The 15095-nt window shown below is 43.3% G+C and overlaps 1 protein-coding gene across 3 annotated transcripts in view; it reads left to right on the plus strand.

Annotated features, from left to right (window-relative positions):
* LOC140541217 (uncharacterized) overlaps positions 1-15095 on the plus strand; it is a 47344-nt gene that overhangs the window by 18438 nt on the left and 13811 nt on the right. For 2 of the 3 annotated variants that reach the window (XM_072663774.1, XM_072663773.1), the window contains exons 2-6: positions 1909-1991; positions 7621-7789; positions 10159-10291; positions 11416-11574; positions 14353-14418. In XM_072663774.1, the coding sequence (XP_072519875.1) occupies positions 1925-1991; positions 7621-7789; positions 10159-10291; positions 11416-11574; positions 14353-14418 (594 nt within the window). In that variant the 5' untranslated portion in view covers positions 1909-1924. The remainder of the gene's footprint in view (positions 1-1908; positions 1992-7620; positions 7790-10158; positions 10292-11415; positions 11575-14352; positions 14419-15095) is intronic. The other variant, XM_072663775.1, reaches the window with a different exon arrangement.

Consider the following 15095-nt stretch of genomic DNA (forward strand, 5'->3'; position numbering starts at 1 on the left):
CTGACTCTGTAAAAGCTTTTTTAAGGTTAGCGTTGGGTGCAGACTAGTTCTGGAAGGAGGGTAAATAAAGTCGAGATAGAGATCGAAATGATCTGCCTTACAATACATAGAACATTCTGTATATATATTTCATTATTATATTATATTTATATATTTCATACTTCATTATTCTGGGTCATAAACCCAGAAACCATGCCATTTGTCCCATCGTCTCCCATCAACTCTGAGGCAAACTGGCCAGGAAGTCATATTTCCAGTCCTAATTGTGCTGGAATCATCCCTGCGAGGAGGGCCTAACTGTGCCTCTGCGTGTCAGGTGGTGCTGCAAATTGCCTCCACATCCTGTTTAGCTACAGCCTGCTGTCAGGGGCACAGCTGACAGCTTCCTCTTGGTGGGCTGACAGGACTCAACAGGGAGCTGATAGAGCATAAGCCCCTCCACACCCATTCCCAAGACGTACGAGAGGGTTCAACTGGTCTGGGATCTGTTTTCGGTCAGCTGTTTTCAGCGCTAGGGTGCTGATAACATGGATGTGCTGGAGTGGCTGGGTTTCAAGCGGTGTAATCTGTAAGAGGCAGCATCTGCTTATCAGGGCCGTGTGCAATGCCAAAACCGAGGCGTTGTTAAGCCCCTGCCATGGGTGTAGTCAAACCCTTGTAAATGGGCAGTCAAAACATGTCATAAAGACAGGCTAACAGCGTCTCCCTCTCCATGAGAGAGAGAGAGAGAGAGAGGCTGTTTTTAATGCCATGCTCTCTAGCGCTGATTAGTCTTTATTGTTTTATATTAGCGTAAACTGCATTGACTGTAGACCAGTCCTAAAGGCAGAGTCTCTGTGATTGAGAGAGTGTGCATTTTGGCACGAGGTTCTAAACTGAAGCACTATTCAAGCTGGATTAGTTTTATCAGGGAAGTTTCTGTAATGTCGTTTGTCTGGATTTGACTGGCTGGTTTGTGCAGTGTGAAGTATCCATGTAATTTTCCCAAATTACCATGACCTTAAACTCGTAAAAATAAAGGTTCTACAAAGGGTTCTTACGGTGATAGCATAGAAGAACCATTTTTGGTTCCATAAAAACACTTTTGTGAAAGTAATGTGTGTGTGTGTGAAGAACCTTTTTAATGGTTTAAAGAAGTGGATGTAAAGGTTCTTCTCGCTCACATCTCTCACTAAAGAACCCTTTATAGCACCTTTTAATTTGTAGACTGTACACGACTGATTGCATGGGAATGCAACGGACATCTCAATTGAGGTGTAATTATACACAATAATGAGCGGAATCATTAAGACCACCTTCCCTGTCGTCCAAGAGAGCAGGTTCATCAGACTTGGCAACTTTCTTCCATCACTTCGAGGTCTAGTCCAGTTCCTGGTCTCCTGGTCAATGCTGTAGGCACTGTTGGTAGTTACTCACCTCTGAGTAACTGAAGCCAGAAGCCCTCACAAGCCTTGCCGCTTTGGAGATGCTCTGATCCTAGGCATGGCGATTCTCTTCTTGCTGGTCAGATCTTTACATCTGGTCATTTCAACAATATCCGCTGCATATAAAATGGTCTTAATGGTTTGGCTCAATAGTGCCATACATATCTGCCAAGGATGATGTTGATACAGAGACCAAAACATTCCTGAAATGTTCTCCTTAAAGGTTTTTTTGGGGGGGGGTTCTCCACCTAAAAAGAAGGCATAGGTGCCTTCAAATACACCCCAAACAGCTGCTAAACGTATTCATGCACATCTGCATCTCCGTTCTTCTCTCCAGGTTACACCAGTAGAGCTTTGTGTGCCATCCCACACACCCCATCCCTTGCTCCTGTAGCCTTCCTTAAAAACCTTGTAAACTCTGTGCTCTGGTAATGTGTCTCTCCCACAGTGATTAATGCTGTCTCGTCTTTCTTTTGATTTCCAGTAGTGATTGCGGCATCATGGCCTCAGGACCTGCAGATGCCACCGCAGCCCATGAGCCTTCAGAAGCAGCAGAGGAATGCCCAGGTAAATCTCTTCACCATAGCGTATCACTTACAGCATTGCTTCACCCAGAAACGACAATGATGCTAGTAATGGAGGAAAGCTCATTGGGGGCAGCTCAGGCAAATGAGATCATCCTAACTTGTCCTACATTATCTACCTTCATCGTTAGCCAACCGCAGTAATCCTTCACTGGGGTCCCCCCAGCCATGGTCCTGGAGCCACCCTGTGTGGAACACAGCTAAATAGTAAGGCCTTTAGTAGTCAAACCCTCATGTGTACAAACAGGGAAAGCACAAGCATCTGCAGCAGGGAACAACCCAGAACAGGAAATGGCTGGACATGGCTCCACATGACCCACATCTTGCCACCCACTCTTGACTTCATTTACTCACACTGGACCCACTTAGCGAAAGCCTGCACATATCAATTATAAATGGCGAATTAGATGGAGTGAGCCTCTGGGAGTCTGCACACGATGCTCGCTCTCACTGGCAAGAAGTCAAACTGCAATGAGACAAAGCCAGCTCTTTTTTTTCCCCTCTCTCTCATAAGAACGAGCTTTCCGATGGCCCACACTTGACCTTTCCTCCCCCAACGCGGTGTGGGAAGGAGGAAGTCCCATCACATCCAGCAGAGTCCTGTGTGAAGACATGGATTAGCCATCACCTTGCAGAATAGGTCGCTCGGACAGGGAGGATAATCCCTTCTATTGGATTGCAGGTCTAAAGCAGAGCAACAAGTCAAGAACAAGACCGGGAAGTTGTCAGTTCCTGAGGTGTGTTTGGCACCGGGTCAGCAGACGAAAACTGTGTGTGACCTCCAAAGCGGAATGCTTTTGGGCTTCGGAAAACTGAGCGGTGATCGTTGCATTCTGACTCCTATGCATAGTCAGGAGGCTGACTCTTCGGCTGAGCTAATGAGCTCCTGGCGCTCAGCAGTTCAGTGCTGGATGCTGATGAGGCCTCGCCGTCTTCTACAGGTGGTCTTTTATCTTCTGTGGACGACGCTCCAGCACCCGTGTCCAGCACCCGTGGCCTCAGCTAGACCCTTTAGAATTAAAACCCTGCGAACAGTTGAACATGGGCCATATCCCTCCATCCGGCTCCAGGCTGAACCTCTGAAGCATTCGCTGGAGTTTGTAGTAAAACGTTACTATCGGGCATTCCTGACTCATGCTGGAGTGCATAGGAGCATAGGAGCATTCCCAAGTCCTCATCCCTCTTCCACCAACTGAATGGACATCTATGTTCACTCAGGCTGTTCTCAGAAGGCCATATATAGTATTCATTGTAGAGTAATCAGATGATGGAGTGTGGAGGGTGGGAGAGGGCTAGATAGAGTGCTCTTTCTCTCTGTGTGCTGTTTATTCCCGTTAAGACGGACCACAGCTGGAGGCTGCGCTCTGCCAACACGACTGCAACATGTGATTCTCCCTAAGACAAGAGAAAGAGGCAAATAGAGAGGAGATCAGTTTGAGACGGCACCAATTTTCCATGCCGGTTTACGTTAGCACAAGACATTATAGACTCAGATCAGACTGGGTTCTATACCAGTACTGGGGATTGGAACAGTGCCATCTCTAAGGCCCTGTCCACACATACTGAGATGTTTGTTTTTCAAGATTCGGAGTATCCGAGTTAAAAGCATGTGCTGTTTTTCATCTTATGATTTATGTAGGAAATGACTCGACTACAGCAGTATGAAGTTTAGCTTCTCTGTGAGTCTGCAAAGTTAGATGGCGTCTGATGCATTTGCTTTGAAGGCTAAAAACCTGCACATCATTGAGGTACTTCACCTGTAGTGCTCGAGGCTCCGTTGTTCACATTCGACCCAGACTGTGGACGTTCATCCTCAGTTCTCAGTTCAGTCTCCTGCATTTCTGAACCGTGTACAAAAACACACTCAGCAGCCACATATCAAGCAGAGAATTAGACTTACACACTCAACAAAAGTGTTGCAGAAACAGTTCACTGCCGGCTGTGATCTAGGAGTTACTCCACTTCCCGATAATGTAGTTTCTGTTTACGCACAAGCTTTCCAGAATTTGTTAAGTCACAAGCTTTCACACTTAACCAAACGCACCAGACTCATTGGGCAAGCTACCCTGGGTCTGGAAAAAAGCTCTAGTATGAAAGCTCCCTTCAACCCTTTAATTTATGAATTCTTTAGGAGCTATTCTAAACGACTACCAAAATCCTTCCCAGTTCCCAGTTCAGTCTCAGTCATTGCTGAATAATGGACAATAATACACGCACATAGAAAGCAGCCATGTGGAGTAGATTTTTCACAAATAAAGCTCTAAAAACACACTGCCAGCAGTAATATAGAAGTTACCGCACTTCCCGATAATGTATCAGCTTCTGTTTACGCATGAGCCTTCCAGGAATTGTTGGGTTTACACTTGTCTCCGCACTCAGGTTCGATTGTAGGCTCATTTGGGGGAGGGGGTAATTATCGCTGGTTTACATTCACACAGAAGAATTCAATTGGAACCATGGATCGATTGTGCGTATTTGAACATCACTTTTCTTGGCACATTTTTGCAAAATGGTAGACCTACATTCATCTGTTTATCAATTTTCCTTATTTTTCTTTGGATATAAACACTCAAGCAGCGAAGAACAGCGTTTCCTGGATTCATGGCATTTCACTGTGTAGGAACACCTGCAGACAAGGAGCCTGTCATTCAGTCATAGGAGAAGGTTTTTAGCCATGCAGGTGATAAGTTGATGCAGTCACATGACAAAATGAACCAATCACGCAACCAATAGCTTCCACACCTGCAGTGGACCTCATCAGAGCTCACTAGGAGCGAACCCCTAGACCACTGATTATAGGAGGACCAGAGATCAGTGCTCTGGACCACGCCCAGGCTCAAAATCAGCTTTCACACATGACTAAACGTACCGAAGTCACAAACCAAGCAGATCAGGGTCTGGAAAAAAAGCTCTAGTATGAACACGCCTTTTAACTTTTTCATTTATTCATTCGTTAAGAGCAATTCTGAACAACTAGCAAGAATCCCAAAAATACACTCACACAGAAAGCAGCTATGCAGAGTAGATTTTCACAAAAACTAAATACATCTGAGCTTCCAAGCTGTTCCAAGCAAGTTTTTAAAATCTCTGTTTGGGATCCAGTGTATTATCTAGACTCAGTCATGGTCCGTGAAAATCACAACAACTCATTATCAGGTGGACTTGAGGGTTCTAGCCATGCAATTCCATTAATTCGTAAAGAGCTACTCCAAATGACTCCCAAATGTAAGTGGCTGTCCCGCTTTGTAAACTGCAATTAGGCTGTAGCCCAGGTGTGTAATTGGATGTGGGCTGTTGTTTACAGTCATAGTAAGATGTCTAGGATCTAAATATGGCCCTTGCCGCCACACACCAAGCCTTCATTAGGCAGCACGCCCAAGCGTCCTGTTAATGAAAGCCTTGCCCAGCTGGTAAAGGTCTTCATCCCATGATTGTGTACTGGGCAGTGCTTTCCTTGCTACCACTGGCTCAGTTTCAGCAGAATAAAACTGACCTTTAAAGTTGGTGTTGACCTTTCAGGACTCGAATAGTGACCTTTGTTGTTAATAGCATATTGTTTTGATATGATGAGGTTAAATAACACATACAATGCATTTTGTAAGAAGTAGATAAAGAAAGAATCGCTTCCAGATGGATGGATGGATAGTTGAGGTACAGGATACAATGGTGGCTGATATTTTCTATATTAAATAATAATAATAATATGATAATAAGATATATAATAATAAGATATATTAAATAAGACAGTTTTACTGGATTAAGTGGCTTGAAACAAGTAAATAGGTGTACAAACAAGTAAAAAAAATGATTATCTTAGTATTATTGGCCTGTGAATTCTTAGGAAGTTTATGAATAGTTAACATGCACTGTGGCCCTATTTTAGCTATCTTTTGCAGAGCTGTCAACAGCGCACCGCACGGCTTGATTGAGGGCTTGTCAGTGTGTCTTTGCTATCACAAAGATGGGAAAACGTACAAAAGGCAGGCACTAAGTCTCTTAATGAATCATGGGTGTGTTTTGGGCGTAACGTGCAGTAAACCAATCAGCGTGCACCAAGCGAGTGTGTTGACAATTCACTGCCATGATAGCAACGAACATCTGACTGTTGACGTCCGTCTAGGTGGTTTTCAGTCGGTGGCATTCCTGTGTTTTTCGTTGCAAAGACAGAAATGCGCCCAAAATTGACCTGAACACACCTCATTTTGAGACCCCAATGTCCAACGGCGTAGATATATTCACAAGCCATGTTGCTATTTAAATGACGCAGGCGAAAGGCGTGAAAATAGACTGTTGGCGGGGTGTATGATAGCACTGAGCATCGCAACGTGCCTCGCACAGGGTGTAAGATAGGGCCATATATGTCCAATCGTTTGCAGACATCTGCTCATCCAGTGTATCTTCCCAAATAAAGGCCATTAATACTCAGTTGTTCTAGGTTACTCTTCTAGGAAGGCTTTACTTTAGAGTGAGGTCAGGTATTGATGTCGGTTGCTTAGTTCTGTCATGCCAACTCATCCCAAAGGTTCTGGGTGCAGCTCAATCTCTCCAGAGCACACAGTAATCAACAGCCCAATGTTGGGGTGGCTTTGTACCCCTATAGCAGTTGCTTGGCTTTTGCCAGGTTGTCTTAGCCTTTCTAGACATTCTATCGGCAATGCTTTTCTATGGAGATTTTTTTTACAAGCTGCGAAAAACACCTGTGTCAGCAATGTGTACACCGTAAAGTATATGAATTCTTCAATTAGAAGGAGTTACATGTGTCTCTTGTGCTGCTTTCATGGCCCACCGTGAGGACTTTGGTTATAAACTACAAAGATCTGAGAGAAAACTTGGAAAAACCATAATTCATTAATACGGAATCATGACTGCACCCCAAGTGCTAAGAACTTTACAATACCAGCCATCAGCCAGCCCCTTTTATTACAAGAAATGTAGCACTGGCCAGTTCTCAGGAGAGCATTGCAGCACTTACGGTTTAAACCTCCACAGGGTTTTTTAACAAAGATAAAAGGTTAAGGCTGTAAAACCATGGTGCTGAGATTTTCCACAGGGGTGGTTTTTACAGCTGCTGAAAGGAACAATACAACCCTGGCTTTATTAGCAACTGAAGTTACATTAGCGTTCGGAGCACATGGGAAGGTCGCTTATAAAGGTTCATTAAGCCTGCAGGACAGGAGGGGTTTTAGGAAGATGGCGGTGAAGCAGTACAAATTGTTGATTTAATGGGAACGGCCGCTGACTCAATACTAAAACTGTCACCGTCTTCCGTATCTCAAAGAGTGTTTAATTGTGTGGGTGTTTCAGACAGACTACACAGTGATTGACAGTTGCGTATCTATGGCAGTAGACATTATTGCTTGTGTTATTGTGGGTTGTGTTTCTGTCAGAGGATGGACTTGGAGTCTGTCTGATATTGGATTATGTTAAGCAGGGAGTTACTAAGCAAACTGAAGTCAGGATTGTTGGTGGCGAATGCATGTAGAAAGTTGGGTCAGTCATCCAAACCATGCAAACAGTCCAGCCTACAGCCCGTTTAGGTTCCCTGCATTTCAGAGTTTATGTGAACTAAATGTGTACTAAATTACCATCACATGCCTTTTTATTTACCCCAGGGAAAAAGAAGTCCAAATTCCAGACGTTCAAGAACTTCTTCGCTAAGAAGAAGAGGAAGGAGACTGCCGCTCCTGTGGGGGAGAGTGGGTTGAAGTCCAGTCAGTCCAGTGATGATGTTAACACTCCTGAGCCGACCCCCACTCTCTCTGACAAAGACAACGACTCTGGGTAAGAGGAGGACTATTTCAAATCAATTCCCTCTGCATTATTGTACGCTGCAGGTCTTTGTGGTGCTGAGCAAGGTGTTATCAATGACTAGATAACTCTGATTGACTGTACATCTTGGACTTGGTCATTTTGGCAGAGCGCAGCATTTCATTATGTTGTAATTGACTATTATTTTCATATAATAATCAGAGCATTTGTTGCCCCATATCTAAAAGAATCCATATATGGAAACTAAGCTGCGAAAGCAGCCAAAAACATTACATATACATATACATATTTACATATACAGTATATTCACCCATTCAACCAATACTGCTAACTGAGTAAGGCACAATATATGACGGCCAATAAGAGCAAAGTTATTTGCATATATCAGTCTTAAAAGTACAGTATCCTGTTTAATTCCAAGGGACAAAGAGATGATTCATGGTTTTTCGGGCACACAAACCCTCACAAGCATTATAAATGCACTATATGGACAAAAATATTGGGACACTAGCTCATTCATTGTTTCTTTTTAAATTAAATGGTATCAAAAAAGAGTTAATCCTGTTGTAGTAACTGTCTTTACTGTCCAAGAATGGCTTTCTACTAGATTTTGGATGAGCGTTGCTGTGAGGAGTCTTAGTGAGGTCAGGATGTTGGATGATCACCACCCCACACCATACCCAACTTGCCAGCTCATCCCAAAAGTATTGGGTGGAGCACTAACCATCATTCCAGAGAACACAGTCCCACTGCTACACATTACTATTGGCATTACGTCTCATCAGGGACTAGACAAGCTGTGTGTGTGCATTTGCACAGATTTCCTATAATGCAATACCAATTCATGAAGACACCTGAAGACATAAAGATAGCCATTCAAAAGCTTTTGGGTTCCCACAGCTTAAACAAAGGAATCCTGCAGGAAGCTGTCTTGTGTTACTTCAGGAATGTGGTGTTTATCTTACCATATTTCAAATTATTGCTTTATCTGTTCATGCAAACATCTCCGCTTTATCCTCAGTACCAACAAAACATGCAAGTCAAGAGCGCCAAACTGTTGCACCACAGTTGAGAACTGCACTGCCACTGTCTTGAGGCCTCCAGCTCCATGTAAGGCACATTTTTGTGCTGAGTTCAGATGTGCAGCAGGGAATTAGCCAACGCTCTCCTGCTGGCATGATCAGCTGTATAATAAACACACTGTTTTTCTATGCGAGAGAGCCAGAGCTGAGTGCTTTGCAATCCGAGGAAACCACTCTGGGCTGGGGGGATGGGAAGTGGACCAGGCCAAATATGTGTTTGAGCAAAAAGTCATGGATTGTGCAAACAAAAATGGCTTCATTTCTGAAAGTTTATTTATATTTGTTCTCAGCAGTTTGGATAAAGTCTATGAAAGACTGTAACACGTCCGAAAGTGCTGTTATATTTTGAAATGCAAATCTGCCTTTTTCACAAGGTTTTATTTATTTATAGGCTAAATTTATTTATTTATTTATTTATAGGCTAAGCCAGATTTCCAACCCAAGCTAAAAGGCTTATTTAGAGATCACAGAACTCATAAATGTACATGAAGCTTTCAGCAACTGAGACCCACCTATTCATACTGAAGTTCTAAAGAGTTTTAGAGTCTAAAGAGCCCAGACATCCAATCAGAATGGAGGCCATTTACATATTGCAGTGTTAAAGACACAGTAACAAAACATGTTGTACAATAAAATTGTTGACTACATTTGTATAGAACACACACACACATATATATATATATATATATGGATAGATAGATAGATTTTCACTTTTTAACATAATGTGAATCTGGCAGTTATTCTTTACACTGTGTCCATGATGAATGGACCAATAGAAGTGCTCCAAAATGTTTTGCTTCCATTGAAAGTTTCTCATTGAAAAGTTGCTATATTGGAGATTATGAAGGTTTTTAGATGACAGCAACAGTATGTATATATCTGTGTAATGGTACACAACAGTCACAGTTGGGTCACAAACACTGATCTCTACCATTTAACAATGACTGTAATACTATGAAGCTGGGGCTGGGGTCAGTAGGCTGCTCTGTCTTTGGTCACTCTTACTTTCAGCATCCGTTTTACTGATGTGCTGTGTTTATTTTATTCACTAAAATGTATCTCACACAAACTTTTTTTCTTAGTTGCTTTTTACACGTGCCAAAACGACCAAAATCCTTTTACATTGACTTCCATTGACAGTTACAAAGGTTTTTTTTCTTCTGTCTTGTGTAAAGTTGTCTGATGGTGACTATCTGTTTAATAAATGTAAGTATATATGTGGGTGTATATATATATATATGTACACCTTCACACACACAAATAGCATTCTATACAAACACCTCATTTGTCTTTTCATAGGTCCAAGATCAACATGGGCAACAAGGCTTTGTCACATGACAGTGTTTTCGCCTCTGATTCGCCCTGTTCTGAAACGAATGAAGCTCTCCGAGCCTCCCAGGACAGCATACATGGAAAAGTCAAATCCCTGCAGGTATGGTAAAACTTTCCCAATGCAAGCCTAAACATTGGGTGGTATGTTTTCTGCATTACATGTCGTAGCATTTTTCCACCTCCGAGATTCAGTAGCGCATAAACAACTGTTATGTCAGTGAACAGTGTCCCAGCCAAGTCTTGTTTGAGTGGCCATTCTAATGCGTAGCTGACAGAATGGGCTCAGATGTGGCCAGGGTCCGTATCTCCTCTGCAATCCTCTTCACTTTAATCAGTATTAGACTTGGCACTTCGTCGGGCCCTGGTATAAAATTAGCAAGCGTGTACATAAGCCCCCAGACACAGGCTTGATGTTTTCGGTTTTGACATCTCTCATCTAGCTCAGTTCACACAGAGGAGAGTGTATTCAAGGTGACTAGTTACTAACATAACAAAGACTGCAGACTAAAGCAGGATCTAAAGGCATTCGTCGGAGGGAGCTTTGTCATTAACCGTGTGACTGGTTTAGAGGAAGGGTTTTAGGGTCTCTAATCTGTAGACTTGTCTCGTGGGGTACGTCGTAATTTATGAAGACCTAAAAGACTTCAGTCATTTTTAGCCTACTTTAACTAATGCCTCTGTCTCCGCAGTGTCTGCTGGCCTGGGCTAAATGTGACTGCGCAGTTCTTGTTATGGTTGAATTCAGCCTGAAATTTATGTCACAGTGATGGTTACAGTGCAGTTAGGGTTATTTATTGCCTAGCATGTATAATCAAGCATTTACGATCGCTTTAAAGGGTCACATGAAGAAACGGTATGTGGCATGGTTGAGGATGGGAGTGGGAACTTTTACTGATCTTTAAGACTCCCAGAGGTCCAACGTCTCAGCTCTGCAAAGACAAACCTTCAATTGTGAAGTGGGTTCTTCAAATCTGCAGAACCTTTTTTTTAAAGGTTTAAAGGACCGTCACATTATGTAAAGGTTCTAGAAGAACCTGTAAATTGATATATAACCTTTTTTATTACATTTTTAAAAGGTTCTTTACCCTCACAGATCTCCTTTCCGAACATGGTTCTTTAGAGGACCTTAACTTGCATTGCTTTTCGTGGTTCTTTGTCTTGAAGAACCCTTTGTGGCACTTTTTCTGGAACAATAATGGGTTCCTCCCCACATTTCCTCCACAGCTGCAGCTGAAGCAGGCGATCCGACTGGGCTCTCCGCCGGCAGCCGTCTCTGTGAGGAAGGGCGACGATGCGGGGGCTCTGTCAGAGGACGATGGCCTGCCCTGCAGCCCACCAGAGTACTCCACCCTCCACACTGTTCTGGCAACATCCTCTCAAAGGGTACGGCTTCCCAGATCTGCTGTCACAGATGCTCTTTGCTCACTGCAGCTACAAGCATGATGCGTATGGTTTAACTGTGTAAAATGCCCATTCTTTGCAATATTATATGGACAGAAGTATTGGGACACATCCCCTAATCACTGAATTTAAGTGTTTCATGCAGTCTTATTGCCACAGATGTAGAAAATCAAGGATTTTCTTTCCACACATTAGTGGCGGTTCTAAAGAGCTCACTGAATTCCAGCGTGGTTCTGTAATTGGAGACACCGCTGCGACCAATTCATTCATGGAATTTTAAGTGTCAAGTCAAGTGGGTTTTTATTGTAATTTCAACTATATACAGAGTATACAGTGAAACGAAACAACGTTCCTCCAAGACCATGGTGCAACATAGACACAGTGCATACAGAACACAAGTGCAACACAGTACAAGTGCAGACAGACAACACAGTACAGACAGAGAATAATAAATAATTTAGGGGTAGTGTGCAAATTATGCAGTGTGCAATAAATATTGAGTCCAGTGAGGTAGTAAAGTTATTAGTGCAAAAATGCTTCCCATATTATCTGGGGTAAATAGAGAGTGAGAGTGAGAGTGTGTGCATGGAACAGAAAAGACATCAGTTTAGTCTCTGGAGTTGAGAAGTCTGATGGCTTGGGGGAAGAAGCTATTGCAGAGTCTGGTCGTGTTGGACCTGATGCTGCGGTACCTTCTTCCTGATGGCAGGAGGGAGAACAGTCCGTGTGAAGGGTGGGTGGAGTCATTCACAATGCTAGTTGCTTTGTGGATGCAGCGGACAGTGTAAATGTCCATGACGGAGGGGAGAGAGACTCCGATGATCCTCTCAGCTGTCTTGGATCTCGATTGTTTGGTCATTATTACAAGAGCCATTCAGATTTGTAATACTAACTAGCAGCACACAGCACTACCTAGCATTTGATTGGTTGAGAAAGTATATTGTCACTGTGCCATTTTTGCAGTTCTTCCACGTAATGACAGCGTGAATCTGGCAGTTGTTCTTTACATTGAATTGAAAGTTCATGATGAATGGGCCAATAAAAATGCTCCAAAATAACTTAATTGGATTCAGATCTATTTACCTTGAGTTTTCCAGTTTCTAGTAAAGTTGCCTGTTTTGGAGATAGCAGTGATTTCATTTTAGCCTGTAATTACTATGTTTATAGGTGCTACAGAATGTATGTAATAGACTCTCTAGACGTACTCCATGATCAGCATGTTAGCCGCCAATGGACAGGCTTGTGAATGGTTCAGGCTCTCGGCAGCGAGTGATAGTATCTGACATCACGGGGTCTGGGCGCAGACACAGGAAACTCCCTGCTGAGTTGTCTAACTGGATTAAGGCTGGTGCTTGTCCTCACTCAGCTTTGGGCCCTGGTCCCTGTACCTGTCTCCTCTCTCCATTCATGTCCTTCCTGCAATGGACACCGTGTCCCTGCCTGCCCTGTGTGGTTCACACGCGAGCCAAAATAGAGGAGAGCTTGCCATTAATCCGCATGAAAGGGCCCAGTATTGCTGCTACATTTAGACTAGTAACGTCAGTCAGGGAGTGGCTATTTGCCAGCCTGTTCGCTCTGGCAATTATGCTGTGTGCTGCCCTACAGTATTGATGGGAGCATCATCATTGATTTCCTGGCTATCAGGCTAAAAATATTGGCCATGCTTTGCAGTCCAGAATCCTTGTTCTTGGGGTAAATTAGCCCTTGTGTGTGAGTTCACACTGTCAAAACGTCCTAACTTACAAATAACCTTCAAAATAAACACTGATTGTCAATTTGTAGTAGTTAACTGAGCAATAGGCCCTAAAGGGCCGATATCATGGGAAACTCATTTCCTGACTGAGTGTGATGCAGTGTGTAAACACTGTTAAATTTGACCCATTTTAATATCATTGCCCAGCCCATTTACATACATCCTCCTATTCAGCCTACAACAGCCTACACCCTGTTCATTTCACGCTGAAAGTGTTAAAAAGGGTGTTGTATTCCATACTGCTCTTTGTAATGAGGCACACCACAGGGCAGCCAATCAGAGCAATGATCATTTACATATATCAGTCTTAAAGGCATAGTAACAAAGCCAGCTTGTTTAATTCTAGGGGATAAAGAGTGCTTGGACAATGGTCACATAAAAATAATGGATGGCTGATTTTGGTGGTCAGAACCCATACAAACCTCATAATGGGACCGGGTTCTTTAAAGAACCATTAATAACAGTTTCTCCATCACTAAGAAGAACCGTTCAACCAGGGAAAGAACCATGTGAACATGCAATTGGGTCTTTAAATTCAGAGAGTTTAGAAAAGATCATATTTGGTACAGAAATACACTGTATATCCAAAAGTTTGCAGACATCTTCTCACCCAAGTTCTTGCTGTGAGGATTTGATTGAATTTCAAATTCAGCCACTGTAGCATTACTGAGGTCTGAACTGATATTGGATGATCAGTTCTGGGTCACAAACACTTCAGCTCATCTCAGAGGCACTGGATTGAGCTCCATCACTCCACAACCCAGTGCTGGGGGGTTTCATGCCCTTCGACCTGGCGCTTGGCTTGGCATTAGGCACGGTGAGGTCGGGTTCATGTGCAGCAGTGCTAGAGCATCCTATTCTATTGCCAGTGATTTTGCATGGAGAACATGTGGAAGATGTTTGTCAGCAATGGATGCATTAATCAGAAGGGGTGTCTACAAACCTTTGGACAGGCAGTGAAGGTCCTAGAAGCAGCTGAAGTTCTCTCTTTTTGTTGTCTCTTTCAGTCGTCGGGTGTGGTCCAGAGAACCAGCTCTCTTAGCCTGGAGGGAACGGATAGCGATGATGACCAGGTAATGCACTCCTCACTGTCTTCACACAGAGATTATGCAGCTGAGAAGTGAAGTTCCTACAAGGTTCTAGGCTTGATTTCTTTGGACCCAGCACCTTTATAAAACCGTTTATAAGGTGGGCAGCCTGATTCTTTTCTAAGATCGTCCTTTAACACTGAATCCTTTTAAAAGTTCCTCAAGGATCCAAAAGTATTCCTTCAATGGTAGAGGTGTTCAGTCTAATCCACAAACGGCTGATGTGGCTGCAGGTCCCAAACCAGCAGATTCAAGCCTGTGTTGATCAGACGAGCTCCTGCTTGGCTGGATTTTGAACATCAGCTCTTTGCGGGTTAACTACACACACACACAGAGCTCCTTCACGCTTGACAGTTGACACTCTCCAACACTTCATAAATGAGATCATCTTGCCTTGGAAGGCTGCCAACAGCCTAACAAAACCATGTATTATCTTTCATGCGATGAAACCAAATCATTAGATGCTTGACTTCATTCCTAAGGTGGGGTTATTCATATCTTCATGACGTGCTTGTAAATCCAGACTTCAACATAATGTAGCCTCTGATGCGGCCTAGGGCTCTGTATTAGCCAGACACACTCACACACACACACACACACACACACACACACACCACCTACAGGGTGCTGAACATTTCCAGACTCTCAATGATGCGACTAAA

The sequence above is a fragment of the Salminus brasiliensis genome, chromosome 19 (assembly GCF_030463535.1).
Source record: "Salminus brasiliensis chromosome 19, fSalBra1.hap2, whole genome shotgun sequence".
Lineage (NCBI taxonomy): Eukaryota > Metazoa > Chordata > Actinopteri > Characiformes > Bryconidae > Salminus > Salminus brasiliensis.